At 37.9% G+C, this 24,385-nt stretch overlaps 1 protein-coding gene across 2 annotated transcripts in view; it reads right to left on the reverse strand.

Annotated features, from left to right (window-relative positions):
* stat5a (signal transducer and activator of transcription 5a) overlaps positions 1-24,385 on the reverse strand; it is a 60,320-nt gene that overhangs the window by 15,077 nt on the left and 20,858 nt on the right. For both annotated transcript variants that reach the window (XM_017429488.3, XM_017429487.3), the window contains exons 2-4: positions 2,674-2,817; positions 2,385-2,541; positions 1,033-1,122 (exon numbers count right to left, since the gene is read on the reverse strand). In XM_017429488.3, coding sequence (XP_017284977.1) covers positions 1,033-1,122; positions 2,385-2,541; positions 2,674-2,801 — 375 coding nt within the window. In that variant the 5' untranslated portion in view covers positions 2,802-2,817. The remainder of the gene's footprint in view (positions 1-1,032; positions 1,123-2,384; positions 2,542-2,673; positions 2,818-24,385) is intronic.

Raw genomic sequence — 24,385 nt, forward strand, 5'->3', positions numbered from 1 at the left:
AGAGTTGCTTATGGCTAAATTAGGGTTAGAGTGCGGGTTTTTGATGTTTGTCTCTTTCTTACTGTTTATTCATTGTCACATGCTGTTTTTATTTTGTTTTTTTAATTATGTAAAGCACCTTGAAATGCCTTGCTGCTGAAATGTGCTATACAAATAAAATTTGATTTGATTTGATTTCCCACTAGTTGGAAAAGACTCAAAACTTTGTTTCGAAGTTCAGCATAAAACATACAAAAAAAAAAACTTAACAAAATAAAGAAACAACCAAAACCACAACAGGTTGTTGAGTCCAATGGGTGTACACAAAGGTTTGTTATGGATTCAGACATTCATTTTTTTTAGATTTCTTAAAGAAAATTGTAAAAAAAACTTAGCTGGCAGGCGTTCTTTAGAACAGTGACATCAGAGCCACTGTTGGACGTGCAGCCAATACGTGTTGCACATATTTATATGTATTTAAGCTCAGATTTATTGAGTAAAGTATGAAGATGCGTGCCTTGTTTACATTGTGTGCGTACCTGCATTTCAGAACTCTATATTCGTATATCTGAAAAACAATAGGACTAAACTCTTTTAAACTGCACCCTTTGACACAGGTCAGAATAACCTTTTGTATTTTTGAGTTTATAGTCTGAATGTGACATGTTTTTTATTTTTTGTCTGTATTTTCTTCGGCTCCAGGTTAATTCATTCTTTCAGTACTTCATGTTTGTTTTTCGCCAACACGTGTACTGCACATGGGCGAAAACAGAAACATGCAATGGGTTTACAAGCATTAATTACAGCATTATATGCAGAAATACCAAAGGTTTGTTTTAATAAGGAAATTTTATCATAGCTTGAAGCAGAAGATAATATTTCACATGCATCACTCAACAGAGGAAACAGAGAGCAGTTATCCATTTACCCAATGTCTAAATTGAGCACCATTATGTAGTTTGAGCTTCTCGTTGTGCTGTCAGGCTCAGTCGGGTTACGGCATGAATAGTGCATGGAGGTGTGTCTGCAGGTGACACCCTGCATCCAACTTACATTTGTAGCCTCCCTGATGAGCCTCTGCTCTGTGTAGAGGATGTGTTTGATACATCGGACCAGCTCCAGAGGACAGCGGTCATACGTGCTCTGAAAGACAAGGAGCACATGAGCTGTGTTAGGACCCGTTCGCTCCTGACGAGCAAAGCGGCCGCAGCACACAGGACACAACAATTTAGCAGCATCAAAGAAGCTCGTTAAGACCTGGAGGCGAGACACGCTAACATCTATTAATGAGACGCAGCGTGGCGCACTTCAGTGACGTGACTCACGAGTGTACAAACAGTTCAGACGTTTATTTCTTACTCTGATATTAATTTACTTTTTTTAGTTGTTGTTTTTAATCAGTCGGTGATAGTCCAGTTGATTTAATTTAAGAATAAAATCACAAAGCTAACTTGTTTTGTTTTTTTGTTCAAAGAACTCTGAGTAATATTTAATCCCCTCTGCTTTATTTCCTGCCTGTTTTCAGTTTGGGAAAAAGACAAACAGGAAGTGATCTGCAGGCAGGGAATTCGATCATAAATAGCAGCGCTGGTTGGTTACCTTAGAACTCGCTTGGGCTGTTCTCTTGTTTTCCTCAGAGTGGATACAACCTGTTCTCACAACACCATGTGTACTATGTACTCTTTCTAGGAACTACTGCAAGGAAGCCAACTGAGCTGAACAGTTGTGCATCCAAAACACGTTCCCGACTTGTTTCATTGTCAGCAACCCAGATATTTTGCTGACATCAGAAGAGGTGGATTATTTTTTTGACTGAATAAGTGGGCCTTTTTATACAGGTAGTTTATGTCTTTCTATATTTTTAGTAAGAAATCATGAACACTTTTTGAAATAAAAACAATCTGAATGTACTTGTGCTCTATTCATCGATAAACAAAGTTTATACTACTTTTAACTTGAGCATATTTTGAACCTTTGCCACAACTGACCCTTTATCTTTCTTATATTAAATGCGTAGCATTACTTGAATGGATTAAATCAAAATTAATTGAATTAAAATGAAAACAAAATCAAACTGACTAATAAAATGGATTGAACAGTTAGCAAAGTTTCACATTTTGCTGGTAAAAATTAATCAGCAGAGGCAACTAGTGCACTTCACCAACCAGCTGTCCTGTGATTACAGATTATATCCCACAATATAATTAAACTGAACAATGCACAAATCTGGAAGAAAAATACTGCAGAGATGTGACTAATCTGTAGCTTAACCCATCGTGTTTCCACAACAATGTCTCCAGCATTCAGATCATGAGTTCTGAAAACAATATCCTTTTTTGGCATCAGAATGAGTTTCATTAATGGGATCTTTATGAAATTCTAACTACCTTTATAGGCCAGCTTACCTTGAGCTGGTTAGCGTAGTGTCCCAGTTTGATTTTGAGCAGGAAGCCGTCTTCTCCAACCTGATGCTCAGCCTTGTTTTGCAACTCTTGTATCAAACTGTCCAGCAGGCGTTTAGCCTTAAACTCCTCCTGTGGGTTCTCCAGGTCTATAGCATCCCTGTCAACAGGCAGACAAGCATGCCCACAGGAAACACAAGAGAAATGTGGATAGGTGAATAAAAATTGCACCATGGTTGAATAACCTCCTGGGTGTTATTTGCCAAGCCTAATGAGCAGCAAAGAAACTCACCAGAGCTGGCTCTCTATCCACTGGGAGAGGTAATGTCGCACTTCGATGGGGAAGTGTTGACCGTACAGCGACTGCATCTGGTGCAGAGCATCTCCCTGAAGCTGCTGGGCCTGAATCCACACTGCCATCTTCAACACCCTGAAGCTGGAAAAAAAGAGACTACTGAGTCCAGGTGAATAAAAAAAATCATCTTTGATCAATGAGGCCTTGAGGACATTTCAGTTGACAGTTTGACAAGCCCCACCTTGAATTGTAGCTGTAGAAATCTGCACAGCCAGCGTAACTGGTTGTTAGTTTTGTTTTGCTCCACGAGCCGAAGTGTCGTGGAGTAAAAGCAAATGTATATGTGATCAAACAAAACAAACGTACGGAAATGCATTAAAAAAATGTACTCATATAAATTCCCAAACAGCAATCAGTAAATAGCTTTAACAGCTTGTTTCATCATGGCCTAAGATTTTGTTGGCATTATTGTCACACACCTGAATCCCAACATCTCCTCACAACACATATACTGTATACACACAAAATCTTAATAAACTTATTCCATAAGAGGTTTTAAAACCTTTTTTTTAAATTAGAAGTCCTCTTAGTTCTTCAATGTTAATAAGATGCTCACAAAAAAGGGTTGACAGCTTTAATGCTGCTGTGGGGTTGGTTGGTATTATGATTCTAACGTATACCAGAGGATACATTATGACTGTGTAGCATCACTTTGGATGCCATCATTGGAAAAACGCTGATGTCTGCCATTATCAACCTGATAAATGGACAGCATTTATGTGTAAAGAGCTTTTCTAGTCTTACTGACTACTCAAAGCACGTTTACACTACAAGCTACTTTCACCATTTCACCATTTCACACACACACTAACACAAACGGATGTGTTAGTGTGTGTTACTGGAAGTAACTCAGGGTTCAGTGTGATATCCAGAGACAATCTGACATGTGGTGGCAGAAGCCAGGATAGAACCCTGAACCTTTGGATTGGCAGATAACAACTCTTCCTCCTGACCCTCGGCCTCAAACATGGTGGAAAGATAACTTTAAACACTGTAGTTACTTTTGTGCATGAAGAGTAAACTTCCTGCATGATTACTTCTCTTTCCATCCCAGCTGTAAAACAGTATTAGTATTTCCTGCTACCAAAATATCTCATGAACCACTGGAGAAACTTTAATAAACTCTCAGAAAGTAATTATTGGACTCAACTCGATTTAAGTTAACTGAAATAACTGCTATAACTCAGTCAATTTTACAAATATTGAGATAAGATTTGATGGTATAGTAGCTGAGAGTCATTCACAAAACATACTCCAAGTACTAATCATTGCACAAGATCGTTAGCAATAACTGTTAACACAGTTTGTGTTGTTAGCAAAACATCTCATGAACAATTTCATGATGAAATTTTCAAAACGTCACCATCTACAACTGATTAAGTTTGTCAATCCAGTTCAAGTTGACCACCACAGCTCGTCAATGGATGTGATGGTAGTTGCTGGCAGTCATCCGTAACACGTACTCTGAGCCTGACGTCTTGTGGAATCAGATGAGCTCGCGAAAACCAAAACAGCTCCGCCATTCCTCAACATAAGATGATTTTAGTCTAAAACTCTGGGATGCAAGGCAGCGGGCGATATGCATTTCCTCAGGGGATGTTAGGTTTTTAGCTTTTATAGAGCTTCTAATCATGTAGGAGGGGGACTGAAGTTAAAGTAGGACATTTCAAACACTGCTATGTTGATTCAATTCAATTCAAATTCAAAAATACTTTATTAATCCCAAAGGGAAATTAAATAAATGTTGCAACGCTGGTTTCATGACTAGTGTGCGAGTATTTTCTGTCTGTTATTTATTTAGTGTTAAATAACTGTGTTACGTGGTGAAGGAGCAATAAAAAATAATCTATTGGAATCTATAAAAAATCTATTAAAAGCTCTTAGCATGTTTACACAGTGAACAAAAACTTTGTCAATGCACAGACTATGCTTAGACTTTCTTGTGCATGATGTTTCTACGAGTGTGTGTTGCACTGGAGAGAATATATGATGCTGAAAGTAATATACACACATTGCAGATTGCAAACAAGGCTACCATGTTTACTGTAATATTGCTTTTGAATTGATATCACTATTTCATGCAAATGAATGGATCCAGTAGAGTAGAAAGCAATCTTAAAAGAGGATGCAGCAGCATCAACACACACTTGCTTAGAGGGCTCTTTGCTCTTCTTTAAGCACTCTTCCAGTGTCCCAAAAAGAACTGATTTGGGGATTTGGACTCTTGCATTCAACTCCCCAAGTAATATTTAGAGAGTTTCAGGGCCACAGCGCGTGAGAAAATGGCTACAGATATCATTGCAACATTGTCACAGGTCAAGATGGACATTTAACCAAACTCACGTCACACTAAACTTCCTGACGAGCTGCAACTTCTTTAAATTTGCTTTCGTTTTTTTTTTTTCCCCCTTTTCAGCAGGGGGTTTTAAGCTGCTTCCTTCGCTCAGAACACGTTGAAGGCTTAAACATGCTCCACAGTTTGTGTTATTCCTTGGTTGAGAGGGTTTGTGTTGGGTCACTGCTGCTTGTTTCCAGTCAACACACCCACTCACTCTTCTCAAAACAGGCACAGTCACTGTCAGAAAAAGACAGAGCGAGACGAGTATGCGGGAAGTTTGTGGTGTACATTTGTAGTGTTTGTGTGTGCATTAGTGTATTTGTAGGTGGTTGTGGTGTCAGTGGTTCTGCTCGACAATGTGTGCATCTTTTGTGTATTTCTGCATACTTAATTGACGCAAATAGCAGCTTTGCTTTAACACAAGTATACAGAAAGGGGAGTTCAACCTCTATATCGATCTGACTGTCTCTGTCTCATCTCTTTCACTTCTATTTCTCTGCAGAACATTTCTGTTATCCTATCTCTGATGTATGAAACTAGGAGAGAGTTTCGCTTTATCTGCTTTAGACCTAATTTCTTAAGAACAAACTGTCTTCAGTCATTTGGATGCGAACATGGTCGTATGTATTTAAAAACAGCGATGATAATCCCTGCAGATAAAAAAAGCTTACAATTTACATATGTCGCCTTCAGTCATCTGTCTAATGAGCTTTAATGGATAATAAATTATTGTGTGAAAGTTGAGTCAGCATTCACATGATTGTTTTCCTGTTTATAGTTTCTTCTATTTTTTTTTACCTCAAACTACTTCCTTATACTTTCTGCTATTTTAATTATTCAAATATTTTTTGTAACTTTTATACTTTTCAAAATATTTAACTTATTTAAATTAAAAGTCCTCTCAGAAATACCTTGACATTTCTACAATTGCTCTAAAACGTTGTTCTCTTATAATCTGCTTCTGCATACTTTATTTTTGTCTTCTTATGCTACCGTTCCGCCACAGCCACAGCTAAACAGCCTTAGCCAAGACAAAAATGGTTATAAGTCAGTCAGTTTTACCAATATTAAGCTAAGATTTGGCGTAGCAGCAGCTGAGTTATCCACAACACATACTCTGAGCGCAAATATATTTCATAAGATCTCATAATGCTGCTATGGGTCCTCATCAAAAGTTAATCTTAGTTTAAAAGTCTGACAAGAAGGGGATGAGATGTGCATTTTGTCAAAGAATGTTACACCTTTACTTGAATAATATGCTCTTTATTACACTGACAACAAATGCTGATGGTATTTTAAAAATACCACAATTTGTAAAGTATTTTAAGGTAGCTGGTTGTTGCCATCTGCATCAGTAAAGTGAAACTACACAGCACAAATGCTCCATTAACATTGCTCAACTTCAAATGTGAACATTTGGGACTTTTCAGAAAGTGCAACAGAAACAAATCCAACTCAAAGGAACTCAAAAGACAATTAGGAAATATTCAAAAGGTGTAGCATCAACATTTTATCTGTGAGGGAATCAGCAGCAAGCATCAGCACTCAAACTATCAGCTGATTGGAGGAGGAACCCAACAGGAAGAGCATAAGACCTTTCTGCCATCGCTCTCTGTGACACCCACTGTGCGTGTGGGACTGTGTTTCTGCACCAACCTGCATCATGCATTCGTACCAACAGGCCCACACGCAACTGCCGGGAGCTGAAGATCAAACCTTTCGTTGTGCTGCTGAAAGACTGTGGGAAAAGCCGTTGTTTACAAGTCTGCCTCTTTAACAGCCGGTGAAGGTGCAGGCTGTAGGTGCTACCTGCTCACCATTAGCACCTCCGTTCTCACCTTTAAAAGAGAAGTGAACTCCAGCCGAGCATCTGTTTAACTTTGTGCACAAGAGTCCTGACACAAGCCTGAGAAACTAACAGCTCAGTCTTTTCCATGTCACTCCTGCAATCCTCACACTGCAACATGTTACTCATTCCACCCCTAAACTCGCCGACAAGTAAGAATGAATTAGTAGAATCAAGCTTACCTTCAGATCTATGTTACTATGTAACAGCAGGAAACTGTAAAGCGGAGTGCCACAAACCTGAGACAGACAGAGAGAGAGAGAGAGAAAGAAAGAGAGAAAGAGAGAGACAGACAGAAGAGATAGAGAGACCAAAAGGAGGAAGTGAGTCAACTTTAGGCGCTTCTGAGGAAGCTGTACTTTTCTCAGAGGGAAGAGAACAGCAACAAAAGGCCTGAGGGCTTCACAGGAGAGGTGAAAGGGAAAGTCCACTGAACAGATTTCTCTTCATTTCAGTTTCTCATGCGAACATCCAAACGTCACTTATGAAAACGAACAAACCCCTCCCCTGGTTGAGGCACAAACAGGGGAAGAAACTAAAATAACTTTTTTTTTCAGGTAAACAGCAGCAACCACAAAGCTGTTAAAGATGGAGATAGAAAATTGTTTGTTTTGGTTTTTTTGTAACTGAACAAACACTTGTTCTGAGCAATCACCATTAAAAACAAAAAAACGCCCAATTTTGTATCTGAAAGATCAGAATGTGTTATTTTGCTATGTTGCTTGAAGCCTTGAGTTCCTTTAGAAAATTCTACATACAGAACAGGCAAAGCATTTCGAACAATGTTCTTCAATTATTTTGGTTTTAGAAACATTTTTCTCTTCAGGGAGCTCCCATTAAAACCAATGTTTTTGTCAAATTAAGAAAACAAATCCCCTAAAATCAATTTGAGAGTGCATTTACCTAAAACACTGGGTTGGTGTTTCGCAGCTTATTAGGAAAACTTTGCAGTAAATATTCAGGGATGTGTGACATTCTCAAACTCTCGTGTTGTGGACGACTCTCGGCTACTACCACACCAAAGTTTAGCTCAGTATCTGTAAAATTGGCTGAGTTAGAGTCTTTTTGTGTTTGCTAATATCACTTAGCTGTGATGGCCATCTTGAATTTACTCCAAAGGTTAATTACTTGTAGATGTGAATTCCTTTCTAAGAGTTTCATGAAAATCCATTAAGAGGTTTCTGAGATATTGTGCTAACACTACAGATAAAGACACACACTCACAAAGAAAACATTATCGCCCTTTTGTCTTTGGCAGTTAGCAATGATTAAAATAGTTTTCTAAAATCTTTCGCTTGTTTGGTTTAATCAAAACAACTTCAAACACAGTTTAGAAAGGATGAAAAGCTGCAGAAAATGTTTTTCCCAGGCTTCGAATGTGATGCAAAGCGTTGCGATCTGTTTGCCAAATGAGAAATAAATAAAAAAATAAAACGAGAAGCTTTGTTGTTTGCTTTTTGTTGAGGTTTTCAAATATGTTCTTCACACAAAAAAAGGGAAAACAAGAATGCTAAACATTTGTTTTCTTTGTAGGGCTGCTTTGTGTGACATACTCAGACAAAACGGAACAAAATCCAGAGTCAATCCAAGAATTTTAATTAAAATGATTACTACTTTTATTTTCTGACTACACAGGTTTGACAAACCTGTAAATATTATCACTTAAAGGTTTTATCAAAGAATACAGGAGAATACTGGTGTAATTGTAAAGCTGCAAACAGCATATAAATGAATTCCTTGGCAAGCGGCGGACTCGCTCAGTTTTTATAGCTTCTTCATTTGTGTCTGTTTGCATCTTCGGTTAAGATGCTGTAAAGAGTCAAGGCAGCTGAGATAAACTAAAACCTTTGTGAAAAACAAAGAGGCTCTGAAGCTGGACTCCTGACTGACACGGCTCTCGTTCCTGGCTGGACCGAAGAGGCAGAACATCAGGATCCCACATGCCCTGGAAAGTCCAGACAAATATGCACAAATCTTTATTTTGCTGTCTGGGTCTTGGCTCAGAGTTTCTGAGCACCTCTGTTCCCGGGTTTGTTTAACTTTCAGGCACATTTCTACTTTAGGAAAATGGACTAAACTTGGTCTATTTTAACACAACTCTAAAATAAACACCTCTAATTCCTTAAAGGGATGCATATCAGCCACCGCTTTTCATCCCAGAGTTTTAGACTGAGACTATCTTACACTGAGAAATGACAAAATTAAAATCTTGTGCAAGACTGTGAGTGTGTGTGCTGTGAATGACTGTCAGCTACAGCCACATCTGTAAAACTGAGGGAGGTATAGCCATTTTGTGGGGGCTAATTCCTATTAGATGTGGCAGCCATCTTGAACTGGATCTTTTGATTGCGTTCTAAAAGTTTCTCTAAAATCAGTCCTGTGGTTCAAAATATGTTTTGTTTACAGACAGACAGAGGACACTGGCAAAACCAATATTGTCTGCCTTTATCATTTGATGGCAGGTGATACTGAAGGATGCAAGGAAATTATCAAAATATCTATTTTTATATGCATTTCTTTGAGTAATAAGGCTACAGTTAGCAACATTTTACACAAAACCATGACAAACATAGTAAAAACATGTACAATTGTATTAATTGGCTTTACAGTTACAAGATCAAATGCACACTTTTCTGTTCAGAGAGGTTTTAGTTTCTTTTTACAGAGGCTATTACAACATTAAGCTTGATAATTAGATTGTAGTATGTGCCTCAGTAATGTGTTTCTCTTCTGCTAACCCAAACCGGGCTCGGTTTTCTAAATGAATGATGCTAATTGAACATAAGAGCCTTCTGGTGTACAGAAGAGGTTACTATCTCAGCTGGATGACTCACTGTCTCACAGGCCAAAAAGTGTCAAATGGAAAAAAAGCATGAATGAGGACAAAAAGCTCAGCATTAAATGTGGCATTTATGGGATTTTATTCAGACATTATTGTCAATGTCAAGAGAGTGTTTCAAGGTTTAACCTGAACTGTGAGTTTTGAAGTTTATTACATTTAGGCAACTTCTTCGCTACTATATTTTTTAAATGTTCTATAGGCACAAAGCTAAGGCTACAGGAGGTATTTTGTAAATATTAATTTTCACAACAAATTAAAAATGTAAGGCCTATCGCCTGCTGCCTTTAATGCCAGAGGTTTAGACTAAAATCATCTTATGTTGAAAGGATTATAGTCAAACCTTGAAAATATCATTTTGTGAGATGTCACACTGTGAGTATGTCTAAGTTTTCAGCTCTATATCTGTGAAACTGACTGAATTATATCCCTTTTTGTGTTTCAGACTGGCTCAAAAAGACAATCAGTTGTAGATGTGCTTTCAGAGATTAATTTCTGCAAGTTTCATTAAAATCTGTCCACTGGTTCACAGGATATTTTGCTAACAGACAGACGCATGAACACACAAACATACAGAAACAGGCAAAAACAATCATTGTTTCTCTTTTGTGAACACATTTCGTGATCTTGTGCACATGCAGAAAAACAAGCACTTCGCTTGTTGCAGTGAGTGGCACGACTGAAAATTTACAGACGTTCCCTGAAGGGACCACACGCAGATAATCAGATGTGAAAGTGAAAATAACTTTCTGTCAAAATACGAGAAGCCCTTATCTAAAATTCAAACTGAGAAGTGTGCTTCTTCAGGTCCCGAGCGAGTCTGAGGCAGATCGGAAAAAAAAAAAAAAAACAGGCAAAGGGCTCACACGCAAACTCATAAAATCATTTCACTTATTCCTTGGCTCAATCATCAAAGACCAACAGTAGTCCTATTCATTTATCTTTACAGCTCTTCTCCAAAAGAAGAATGACCTTGGCACAGAGAACAGAACTATTCTCACACTGAAACATACTTTTAGTTGTCATGTTTGAATTAACTGTACTTGGCGCTGCCAATAAATTCTTCTCATCACTTTGCGTTTCTTTCTCTCCGCCTCTCTAACACATCGACACCAATGCTGCCGCTGCACCAATTCATTCCCCAGATAACGCCAGACATTCGTTTCACTCAGCTGATAAATTGCCAGGAATTCAATTTGACATTCGGGTTGTTTTTCTATTTGTTTTTTTCCTCTTTTCGACATAAAATAAAATATCTCTGGGCTTCAAGTTAGTCAGTATCCCTCACTCCCTCCGCACAGAGCTGGCAAAGACGTGAGGAGCAACTTCTCTCCCTTTCAGCCACTGTGCAAAATCGGGGCATATTTATGAGCTAGCTGGAAGACAAAACAAGAGAAAGGGCTCCAGCGAGTATTACACAACTGCTGAAAACAAACTAATCGAAATCCTGTCCATAAGAAACAGAGTGGAGCTGTTCTGACTCAGAGAGGCAAAAAACAAAGTGTCTGCTTTATTGTTACGGCAAGTTTCTTACAGTCATCTTTGCCATTAAAGCTTGCAAGTGTAACTCTTTGCAGGCTGAGAAGCAGAGTCAGGAATTTATTCAAAAGAGTGTGCGTCAAAGCCAATCAAAGCATTCATTAGTATTCATGATTTTCTCAAGCAGGTCAAATTAAAAGGAAAAGCTATAAAGTTTTTAATAATCCAATCAGCTTTCTGTTGAAAACAAATCCACATGAGGAGCAGTCAACAGTTTAGATTAAACTTTCCGTGGGTTCCTCTGAAAGATGCAGGGTAAAATCTGTTGTGAGCTTCGAAACAGAACCAAAACAAAATGTACAGAAACGCTGTCTTTCCAAAACACTCATTTCTAAAAATATCCTCATAAACGCATTACTGTTTCTACAAATGATTCCATCCACATGAAAACACCAAAACAAAAAAAGACCTGAAATGCTGTAGTAACTATGCCAGGCCTGTATGTGGCGCTGTGACAAGCCGACTGTGGTTTTTATATTGTTTTTATATATTTTCTTGTGCATGTTTGCTGGATTTAATCTGTCGTTGTTGGTATGTCTGTCACGCTTAGATGGGGGATAGGTGGGATTGTGTTTATAAAAGGTTGTGTTCAGGCTCGCCACACAAAAACACAAGGGGGGCATTTCAAGAATTTTTAAATCTGGAACCTGGTTTATAAAAAAATATAATTTGGGGGCTCCTAAAACGCCATTTTCTTGTAGATGCAAAGCTGAAAATCTTTGCTTATTCACAAAATTCCATTCCCATGTGGACTAGTTGTAGTCTCAGATATATTCCTCTTCTGACTGACTTCTAATGTCCAAATTATCACAACTTTAACCATTCAGGAGACCCGAGCAGCTGACATTGAATTGTCATCATTGTCTTTATTGTCTATTTTTTGTTGGTTTCCATGAGAGCGGGGCATCGGCATTGTGTATGAAATGCATTTTAAAGCCAGACTGAGATAATTTTTGGGGTCTCAGAATATGTCGACACATTCATTTCCCTGACTTTGATATTTAAATCAAACAAACTCAGGTCACCCACTCTTTCCTTTGAGGAAATCTGCTATTCATCTACATAAGAACTTCCTGTTAGGAAACTGAACTGCCACCCACCATTCAAAGCAATCGCACTCTGTGTACAAAAAAAGGATGTTACATGATGTTCTATGTAGCCTCCAAGGGTGATACAGAGGTTTTTGATTGATTAACATTACTTACCATACTTGCAAAAGCTCACCAAGGTCTTTTTTTCCAAAACATTAATTTTACTCACACCCACAAGAGGCTCAGGTTCCTTTAATGTTAGTATAGCCCAAGTGTTTACTTTATCTAATTCAATAAAGCCCTTTTCGACATGAAATTCATAGCATTAATGGCTTCAATTTATTAAAGTGAAGGCATTGAGTCTTTTAAACCTTAGTCGATTTGATGTTTTTTGTTCTTTGCTGCTTCATTTAAACATAAAAATTGTGGGAAAAACCATGTTGCATGAGCAATATTTGCTATTTGTGCAAAACTGAGCAGTAAATCAAGTCAAGTATTACACTAAAGTTGAGTTAGAGTCACAGATTTCCCACTTTATGCACTATATTTTTCTACATACACAGTCCCACCTGTCCAGACAAGACTCTCAGTTTTTATAGCAGTAAGACATCCCATAGTAAGGCACATTGATCATCATGTTAAGCCTGTAGGGATGCTGGTAATTATCTGTTTGACGGAAGATCAGAAAGTTCTCCAATCAACTGTAGACATGGGCATTTTGGCTATTTCTTTTCAAAGAGTGTTGTTCTTTTTAATGCCTAATGGTTTCCATTTAACTTTTCTAATGTAAAGAACTACAGAGATCTTATTAGTAAGAGCTGAACTACTTTCTTTCTGTAATCTCCTTCAGTCTACAGGGAACAACATAGTTATTATTGAGTTATTGGATACCTGTCAGACTACAGCTCTTCATCCTTAATTATTCATTCTAGCAGAGATGAAAGATCCAAGAAAGTTCTCTTTGAAGATGACAACAATTACCTTGTTCCCCGAGCACATTTCAATTTTCTTCGTTCTTTTCACAGAGCTGTGCTTCATACAATCCTCTCATACATCTTTTGACAATTTTTCAAGCTTATACAGATAAAGATGTTGGGCTTCTCGGTTATGTCCACTGAATTCGATTAAAACTAGGTGGGAATCGGTAAAGAACCATCAAAAAATGTATCGTATTAACTGTGACAGCGATAAAAAAAGATTCAAAATACATAGTTAAATGGAATAGTTTCATTTTTATAACAAATTAGCAATATTTCAAAGAGCTTTTTATAAAAAATAAAACTTCACTTAAAGATGAGTCAGACCCATTAGATGTGGAAAACCTGAAAGTGTCTAAAAACCTTCCTTTTCCCTCACTTGACGTGTATTTTTATGGTGAACTGTGCTGCTTAAATCATAGCTTATTTCCCACAAGGGTGAATCACCTAGAAGGATTAAAGATCCCACCTAAAAGCATAGTTTCAAACACCACATACGTCTCATATCTTTAATCTTGCATATATGTCTCTATTTGAATACAATCACTTTGGCTGATCATTAAGTCAAATCTGGTATCAGCTATTAGTGTTTCTAAAACACTACAAGTGATACTTAGATGGATGAGTCTAGCCTTCTGAAAACAACGAATCAGATAAGATTATCGTGTGCTGTGTTGGACATTTCTAGCTATCTTCTGAATCAGATGCTCTTATGGTTATTCTCAGTAAAACTCATGGTTAGATGCATGCTGTAACCTTTCTAATCTCTTGTAGATTTGGTGATATACAGTAACTATTTATAAAAAAAGGGTTCTTCCCAGAAAAGGGAATGGTCGCTTCCTTTCTAAACTGGTTAAAGTTTAGGACTCTAAGCCGGGCTGCGTTATTTTTAAAAAAGTGTGACAAAATAGTTGCAACTCATCTCATCCGACGATATTCTTAATTTAAAACCCTGACGTCTAAAACCCAAACGTTTAATTTATTTTTAAGATGTTCACAGAAGACTTCAAATGAAAATCAGGAGCTGGACAGGTTCCAACTCTTGGATCAGACAGTGATTTCTGACAACATATTTAAATCTTAAATAAATCTGGTTGATTTGATGAGGTGCACTGATGAGGAGAAAAAAGAAAGATGAAAAAATATAAATAAACAAAACTGATCATTTTCTATCATGGGCCAAAAACAATCCGAGTCTTAATGTGAGCAGAATCAACAAGATCAAAAAATTAACTGGACACGCTGGAGTTGTCAGAGAAGCACATGACAAACAATTGAGCCAGAAGCTGTAAAAAAAAGGGGACAGACGACAACAAGAGGGTCTTTGTGTTGTCCAACCTGCCTTGAGGTCATGTTGCTAAGCTCCAACCCACATCTCATCACGCTGTCAACATGAGGAAGATCGCTCATTAGCTCAGTAATGTGTCTGTGCGTGTCCACACGCACATCTTTATTTGGTTTTCTGATGACGACACGTGGCTCGTGATTTTCATCACATTTAAATGTGGAAAAACTTTAATTAAATGTTCCTCACAAGACTCAATGAACACTCGAATGGGAACACATCTGATGGCTAAATCGCATTATGAGCTAAACATCTCTGCGCTTCGGGCTCCTTTCAGCCACCATGTCAGCTTCTGCTCTTGTTGCTTTGTGCATCGGGGGGAACAAGAAAGTGGATTGCTGTCATCATCACATTGTCACATTAGCTAAATGAGGTTATTTTTGATCACTGACAAAATCAAGCAGCACCATGTTGAAAAACAAAAAAAATAATTAAACTGTTCCCCCTACAGAAGTTATTAAAAGGTAAACTGTGGTCTTTGTTTGATTGTCTGCGTGACTCATTTTAATACTTGGAGATAAATCTTTGAAGAGGTGGAATAAATAAAAAATGTAATTAAAAAAATAGTTAATTAATGCACAACAGGGACATTAGGTCACATTCACTGTTATATATTTATGGAGGTGACATAAAGGGTCTAGTGTTCCTTAAAGGCATGCCGTCTGCCGCCTCTCATGCCGGAGTTTTAAACGAAGACCATTTTTTGTGAGTGACTCTCAGCTACTACCACATCAGATCTGTAAACTGACTGAGCTTTTTCTGTGTTTTTGAGGCCAGTTGGTTGTGGCAGCCACTTTGAATCAAACTGACTCCAAAAGTTGTAGATGTACATCTAATGATAAGTTTGATTAAAATTTGTCCCAGTGGTTCACAAGATATTTTGCTAACAGACAGACAAGCAAACAGATAGAGAGGTGAAAGCAGGCAACGTTGATATTAATAGAATCTTGTCGAAACAGAATTGGCTGCTTGCAGTTGCATTATCTTACAGCTGATCATGCTTGAACTCCAACAAAAGCTGTGTATGAAAATCATTGCACGTGCAAGAGGCAGAGGTGCAGGGATCAAACTGATATACAGCAGAGAATCTGTACTCTTTTGAAACTTCCGCTGCAGACATCATCAAACCGTGCAACAGGGTGCCGCGTTTGTAGACTGTCAACAGCTGAGGTAATGAAGTTTAAAGCAGCATCAAACAACAAAAGTAAACTTTACGAGTAGATATGACGTGATGCTCAGAAGCTCCACGATCTAATGATAACAGGCTGCAGTCTTTCTCTTTTATTCTAGTTTATTCTTGAAGTCCTAGGAGCCAAAACAGAGGCAATGAGAGTCTAGAATATGATTCTGCAGTCATGCCTTGGTAAAAAACATCTTAACATGTTCTAGATCAGGGGTCTCCAATCCTGGTCCTCGAGGGCCACTATCCTGCAGGTTTTCCTTGTTTTTCTGCTCCAACACACCTGATTTGAATCAATGGATGATTAACAGGCTTCTGCAGAACATGAAGAGGTGATTTAACCTCTGAATCAGGTGTATTGGAGCAGAGAAACAAGGAAACCCTGCAGGATAGTGGCCCTCGAGGACCAGGATTGGCCAACCCTGTTCTAGATGATTTTGTTCTGTCTTTGTCTGTACTCTTAGCCTATTTGTTTGGTTTACCAGTTACCCCACAATCCCCTTGTCATTTACGCAACAATTTTTTTTCTCTTTTTCTGTTTTGTTCCTGTTCTACATTTCCAGACGTCTTTTCATCTCCTCAGGATTTTGGGGGGGAGGGGGGGGGGGTTCTTTGCAGACATTACGTGGGCTTTGGGAAACTCATTCAGCAGCAGCTACAACATGTAAAAACTTTTCTCCGTGGCAAGGTTCTGCGTTGTAACAAGTATCAAAAAGTGCCAGATTAACTCCCACAAGCTGCACAGTTTCAAAAACAAGCGTTTTCATAGAAAAGGGACCGCTGAAAATCCCAAGAAGATCCTAGCAAAGACAAAATCGCATCCGGTTCCGACTGCTGCTATGGCATCATAAGCAAACAAAATAAACACAAATTTAACTTTGCATTTATCCCAGCATCAACAGCAAAAGGTTAATGGCTCCTCAGTGATGTCAAAGATGTTAAATAAAGGGGCTACAATAACATAAATAATTCTTGGTTGACACACGGATTCAGCTGAACGTACGTCAGTCTGACGCAGCAGATGGTACAAAACAATCAAAATCTTTCTGTACTGAAAGGACACTATGTCTTGTTTCGCCCTCTTGGATACTCCAGTACACAAAAAGACACTTGAAAAAGTCAGGCTAAGCGGTACGCACACGCCCCACAGGCAGCCAGGTTCCCACTGCGTTGCACTGGAGACCTGAGGAGATGCTGTCCACCAGCTGAGATGATGTGCAACAGCAAATGAAGGCAGAAGATTATCTCATACAGAGATAGCCCCTTTCAATCAACCGATCAATGCCTTTTGCAGGGTATTGTGTATAAATTGTCAACACTTTGGAGGGGGCGAAGGTACAACTGTAAGAAATGTTTTTCACTTTTCTGTCTTGAATCTAAAGGGCTAAAAAACATGACATCAACTTCACCCCCTTTTCAATTATTTTTAAACGCCGCAAACTGCAATGTAAACATCTATCAGCACATTTATTTCAGTTTCAATTCAAGCTTATTTAAAAACTGGAGTTTTAAACCCATTTATTGTAGTTTAGTATTTTAATAGAGGTGGAAACACACAGTTTTTGTGCAAAAATTGAATCTCATTTCTTTATGTTTTGCATCCAAGAAACCTATATTTAAAAATAAAAGTGCTATTTTAAAATTGATCAAATTAAACAGAACTTCTTCAAAGTTTTTCTTTGGAATCTGGTGGCTTTTTCACTCATTTTCAGCCAAGTACTTGACCACTTTCACAAGAATGTTTGTTAAACCACCAAAATGACCTATGAATCACTCAGACATAAAACATGAAAAGGCTCCTAAACTCAAGGGATGACTCAGTGTTGTGATTCATAAAAGACACAACTTGGCAAAAAAAATAAAAAATCTTGAATCTATGGGCACATTGTTACAAGCAGCCCATCATAAAGACACAAATCGTTCTTATTTCTTTTACTGAGTCTATAGAAAATTCCATAAAATATCAAAGATGACACATAAATTAGTATTTTAAAGTGATTCCCAAAACGCTATTAGCTGAAAACTTGGCATACAGCATCCGACTGAATTTTATTTCCTGTTTTTTAGCCACTTAACCTTCGGTTAATGTTCATCTGTTGCAGATCTCTTAGGCTTGACCTTTCTTTTATTATCCACTTGTCCATTATTCTATTTTTTTCAGCACACACTGTACAATGTGTTGCCATGGTTAAGTATAAAAACTGGATTGAGAATTAGTAAAAAGGTAGCCAAAGTTCAAAGAAAAACTTTGAGAGACCTTCAGAAAATCTGAGGAACTTTGATAAAGATCACTACAAAAGATTATAGAAACGTCTGGCTTCTTGGAATCAAAGTATTAATAAATCATCTATTATTTACTGCCACTATGTCTGCTGGCATTAAGGTAGCCTTCTGGTGTCCCGTTTAGGGCTTTGCAGGTAATTAATACATTAGGGGTGGTTTAAAACCTTTGTTCAGCACTATATGTCGGTCACAGCCAATCTGAAAAGGCTCCTAATACGTCGATGACTTTGAAATTGGTTTTCTCGCAGCTCAAAAAAGCTCAGGTCTGATGTGACCATGTAAAAGCAAACAAGAAAGATAGTGACAGTGGTCATTTGGTCAGAACATTGCAGACTGATTTATGCAGTCACCAGAAACATAACAGTCTGATTAAAATAAATAAATGATTTATATGAGCCTGAAGACGTTTAATCTCAGTGTTCAAGGCTTTCAAGTTGTCAAGGACTAAAAAAGTCCCCTGAAATCAGATGAGGGATGACTATATGAATCACCAGAAGGTCATCTCTCAGTCATTTAAGACTGAGACAACTATATTCAAACATCAAAGAAAGTGAAAAATAAACTCACTGACAATAACTAACAAAATAATCACTTATTTTGGTGACCTTGGGATGATCATAAGACTATTTCAGATGAGCTGCAGACAAGACATTAAAATGTATTCAGCATTTCAGATCAAATCACTTTATATTAGAGGCCGTATTTAATTAAAAGTCCTCCCCCACAGCTGTCTTCTTCTTCTGACTACATCTAAAATGGTAAACTAAAGGGAAACAGGCCTCGTTCAGATCTGGTACTAACAGCTGGCCTGACTGCATTCAGATAGTGTTTAATACAAGTATGAATGCTAGCAATGCAAATTAAAAACGTCTTCACTTTAGGCTGCTTGTATCCATGTATGTTTATTAGTCTGAACATAATCCGTATCGAGCCAAGCTGTAGGACCTTCCACTGAATCGACGTGACACCATGTGAGCTCTTTTTTTATTATTATTTTTAAAAAGCCTGTTTTTCAGAATCCATCATTACTGTATTAATCAGATAATATTGCCATTATAAGTCTAATGTCTGTTCTGGTTGCTTGTAAAGTTAATCGGACCTGCTGTGGTCAACATAAGCCATAATGTGCCATGATAATCAAAGGACAACAGTATGAGCAGTGTTATGTCACTTAATTAAACACAGCGCTGAAGTTACGTTTAAGGCCTGAACAGGGTCTCTGATTCAATCCAAATACCTGCAACATAGTAATTTTCTGACAATATATCTCACATTTTAAAGTGATTTTATTCAAGTAATAGTGTTGCAACTAGTTAACATGGACCCTGAGTTGGAGAAAAAAAAAGAGACAACAAAAGACTGTTCCTTTCAAAACATGGTGGAGAAACACATCATGAAGTGTGTTTTAATGCTTGTGTTTTTTAGATTTTTAGTTGTAAAGATTTGGACAACTTTTACAGATCCACTGCTCTATTTCGTCTGAGAAGCTCAACAGAAGAGAGAACGAGAAGAATATGGTTAGAATTTTGTCATGAAATTCACCATTACAGAGAGAGAGAGAGAGAGATTTCTAAAGAGACAACACTTAAAAAAAGGATGTTAACAAGAGCCAAGGTTACAAAAAGAAAGAGCAACATATTTTCTCTTTTTTGAGCAGGATTACTTCCCATCGTTCGAAAAAAAAAAACATGAATTTGCAATTTGTTCCTGATCTTGTTGAGCTTAAATTTGTTTAGTACTTTAATAAGAATTATCTCACTAGAGCTTTTGAGCTGAACAAAGAGGTTTTAGAGCAAATATAATGCAGGTCAAAGGTCACCAGCTAAGCAGACCTTGGAATTGTGATCTAAATGTTCAAATCAAATCAAATTTGATTTATCTTAATGTTCCCGGCAAATCTGAGCCCATCAAGTTTCTGGAGCCTTTAAAACATCTAAAATAAAACAATACTGCTTCTGCTTCTATTCTAAAGGCAACAGAAGCATTAAATACAACTTTTATTGGGAATGACATCCAACACCACCTGACAATGGAAGGATTAAACTCTGCCTAAATGATTACAACATAATTAGGATGTTAGTGTATCATTAGACTGAAACACTGTCAATTGAAGTATTTAAACAGTAGGAGTTAATAATAGTGCCAATGCATGAGCACTGAAGCACCTATATTATTAACATTACAGTCAAATCATTGTCCTATATCTTGTCATGCAGCTATTAAACAAAGCATGCAGATTGTTCATCAAAACAAGTGGCTTGACTGGGAAATCTGGGTTATGACAACAAAGACAAAATTTGCAAAAATTTGCACAAAACCAAACAAATAAAATTATGGCGATTAATGGAATTTTGGTGAAACGGACGAGAAAAGCCAGCCGTCTTCAGAGCTCTGCAGCTCAGGCATATTTCAGAGTAGAAACATCATTCAAAGTTTAAACCGGTTGCAGACGATTGGACTTCACACGACTGAACTGGCATCTTGATATCTCTCATGGTTTTTACACAGCAGCAGTTTACGTTTTATGATTTTTGGTGATTTTTCCATGGAGTGTTCACGTCACACACCAACTGTGCAAACAAACTCTTCGTCCTTCCACAACTTTTTTTGTAACACATACAAACTGTGAATCAAACCGTAGAGACTTTTGATTTTTTTCACCCAGTGTGTCACCCACAGGACTTAAATTCCCACCGAATACAAAGGGCACAGCAAAGCTTCAACAGATCTTTTTTAATTGTCGTATCTCCTACTGAAAACAAAGCAGAGGCATAAAAACTCACAGGTGACTGTCAGCATATTCTGCCGCTCACTGTTCAAGTATTTGTAAGATCGGACTCAGTTTTTGCACAGCCTCTGCCTCTTTGTGGCTTAATCTCAGTCTGTTTCTTTCTGACTCATAAGTCTGCTGTCAGGGAGTGACAGACAGGTGTGTGGTTACCATGGTGACCGCAATGAACCACTGACAGCAGCTTTAGCATTTTTTTTTCATTTTGCTTCTCTTTACACTCCTTATACAGTTCATTCATCAACAATGTAGGTACAGCTGCACTGGCACCCATTCAGAAATGTTCTAGTTTTTAAATTGTAAACTTATTTTAAGGATTTAAAAATAGTTTGGGACTTCTTAATACCGTAGAAGCAGACTTTACCTTTTTTTGACTAATAACAAGCTCATTTCAAGCAGACAGTAGCAAAAGCAGAACTTAAAATTTTTAATCTGAGGTTTTCTAAGTAAGCCAAAAAAAAAAGGAAACCGTGTTTTCAGTTTCTCATAATTCTTTGTGTGGCTGTTAGCTAACTAACTTTTAAAATGCATTTTTATTTTATTAGTCCATAGTTTCTAAGTCTGATTATCCAGAGACGTGTGAGGAAAACCCTGGACAATAACTCCCGTAGCTGCACAGACCGCAGATACGCAGCTTCAAAGAGTTTTCCTATATTTTGTAAATTCTGCCTTCATTTTGATTTTCCAATACATAAATAGTTGGTGCCCTTGAAGCATTTACGCCCTGATGAATAAATTTACACCACCTTGACCCATACATAATGCCAGCAGAAACTCTAGTTAAATAAATAAAAAAAACTTTAAATTACAATAAAAATAAAAGTTTTAAGGCCTGCTGAAGTGTGTCCTTGTTATCTTTATAGTCAACTTATGTAGAAGCATTTTCCATATAAGAGCAAAAATCTCCTTTAGTATCTTCAAAGATAAGGCCGCTGCTTATAGACCTATAATTCTTTCTCTATGTCTTCCTTTTTTGTCCTGCTTTATTTATTTGGACTTGTTTATCACAAATGTTTTTCTGTGTGTGAATGATGTTATGTTGTGAGAGGTCACTTGGGCATGACTGTAATATAAATTAAAGGCTAGAATTCCATAAAGAAGTGTAGATTTATGCTTGAGTTTTAAAACAAAATCATCTCAAGCTGAGAAACGACAGTTGGAGCCATTTTCGTCAAACCTTGAATATTAAATTACGCACATTCTCATGTGATAATGCAATATCTCACATGATCTGTTAGCTCGTGGGATATATGTTGCCAATTACTGTCAGCAACCAAATCAAATTTCAGTTTAATGTCTGTTCACTAAGTTATAGACTTTTTGTAGGCTACGGCAGCCATCTTGAACTGGGTTAATCGGCTATAGACGTGCACCCAATGATTACTTTGTAAAAGTTTAATTTTAATCTGTTCAGTGATTCATATATTGCCAATGTTACAAACACACACAGATATGAGCAAAAACATTACTATTCCGCCTTTGTCTTCAGTGCCAGAAGATAAATCAAGAAACAATCAAATATTAAGTTACGTTTTAATTTTTGAAACAAACAGCTGGTTAAATTGTACAGGAGAAGCCTTGGGGCATTAAGGATGTGGGATTCACTTCTTCTTTTAATGATCTACTTAGATACAAACATATAGTGCAGTGGTCTCCAACCCTGGTCCTCGAGGGCCACTATCCTGCATGTTTTACTTGTTTCTCTGCTCCAACACCTGATTTGAATTAGTGTGTGATTAACAGGCTTCTGCAGAACATGAAGAGGTGATTTAACCTCTGAATCAGGTGTGTTGGAGCAGGGAAACAAGGAAAACATGCAGGATGGTGGCCCTCCAGGACCAGGATTGGAGATATAGAGGGAATGGAAAGTTCAGCATGCAAGAGCAGTGGACAAAAAATAAAAATAAGAGAAAGCACTCAGGTTGAATGGAAAGGTTTTTAGAAACTAAAAACTTTCTATCCATCTTTGTGACTATCCTTCATGTAGCGAACCACTTCTCTAAAAGGTAAAACCAGACTTTAGGAAACTCTTATTTCTGGTGCTTTCATTGAGCAGAGCGGTCGGTGGGCTGACTAATGGAGCAGACGTTAGCATGAAGTACATATTTCTCAGGGAAATGTAAAACTGAATTTGGAAAGCCAACATACCCTGCAGGATTGCACCAACGAAGCTGACAAATCACAAGAGTGTCATCAGTCTGCCATACACTGACAGAGCAAACATTACATGACAGCCTGGGATAGTATTTGCATGTAAAAACTCAAGCATTTCAGGAAACAGTTAAGCAACCGTTATGCAAAAGTTCCGTAGGCTAAATTGTCTTACAGCGAAAAAGTTGCTTCACTAATGGTGACGTGAAACAGCGCTTGTCTTTTGCAACCTTGTGAAAGCAAAAGGCTTCTGAACAGAAATGGCTTTCCGAGGAAAACTTGCAGTATTTTTTCCAGTCGATTGTGATCCTTGCTAAAAGTTGGACAATTTCCTGTGAGAGCTACAAATCTTTTAAACGTTATTACCTGAATTTCTGTTTTATTTTTTCAAATGATGACTGATGAATCACGAGAGACAGAAAGCCTCCTGCAGATTTCTACAACTGTACTCAGAGTCTCCAGCAGTGGGGCCACAGCTGGCCTGTCAATCTCTGAACACCCAGCCCTAAAATCTTCCAACCAGAGCTCGACGAGTCAATGTTCTGCTTTGTTCCTGACGCTCACACTCTGAACAGACACCAAGGAGTAAGTCAGAGGCCACATGTGAAAAGAAAGAAGTGAAGTTCTGAAATGCTTTCAAGTGTGGGAGGGAGGGAGCTGCTTATTTGCTCAAGTGATGCACACCCTTCACATTGTAAAGCACGGGGCAAAGTGCAACTCCGGCCACCAGGCGCAATGAGCAAAAATATTTACGATTAGAGCTTACAGAAAAAAAATGATGTTCCCATGGAGTGCGCTCTCTTATAAAATCAGTCACAACACGTGATTCGACTAACTGTGCTCACAGCGGGAAGAGAGCCGAGAGCCGTAGAAGCAATGATCTAAAGAGCGTGCACATTTCAAACAGCAGCCAATTACTTTGTTTGTTAATGTGCATTTGTTTACTACAGAGCAGCAGATGGGGACACAAAGAGAACAGGTGACACAAACTAGCAGGGCTCAGCTGCATGTTCGCCTCTTTTCTCAGCTGCTGTCACACTAAAATTAGAACAAATGTCTTTTAAATAGAGGCAGTAAAAATCTGCACCAGAATCTTAACAAATGTGAACTCAAATGTGAACTCAAGGCTAATATTATATAACAATTGACAATGTCCAAGTATTCTATGAATATAATTTGTTTTGTTATGTTATGAGTTTTTTTTCTGCATCTATTCGCCGAGCCTAAACATGCTGGATTAATGCTGCACACATCCTGCATTAACATAATCATTTACCCCAAGAGATCTGGGTTCTGCATTCTGCACTGAAATGAGAACGCATGCAGGATCTC

This window comes from Kryptolebias marmoratus, linkage group LG12 (assembly GCF_001649575.2).
Source record: "Kryptolebias marmoratus isolate JLee-2015 linkage group LG12, ASM164957v2, whole genome shotgun sequence".
NCBI lineage: Eukaryota > Metazoa > Chordata > Actinopteri > Cyprinodontiformes > Rivulidae > Kryptolebias > Kryptolebias marmoratus.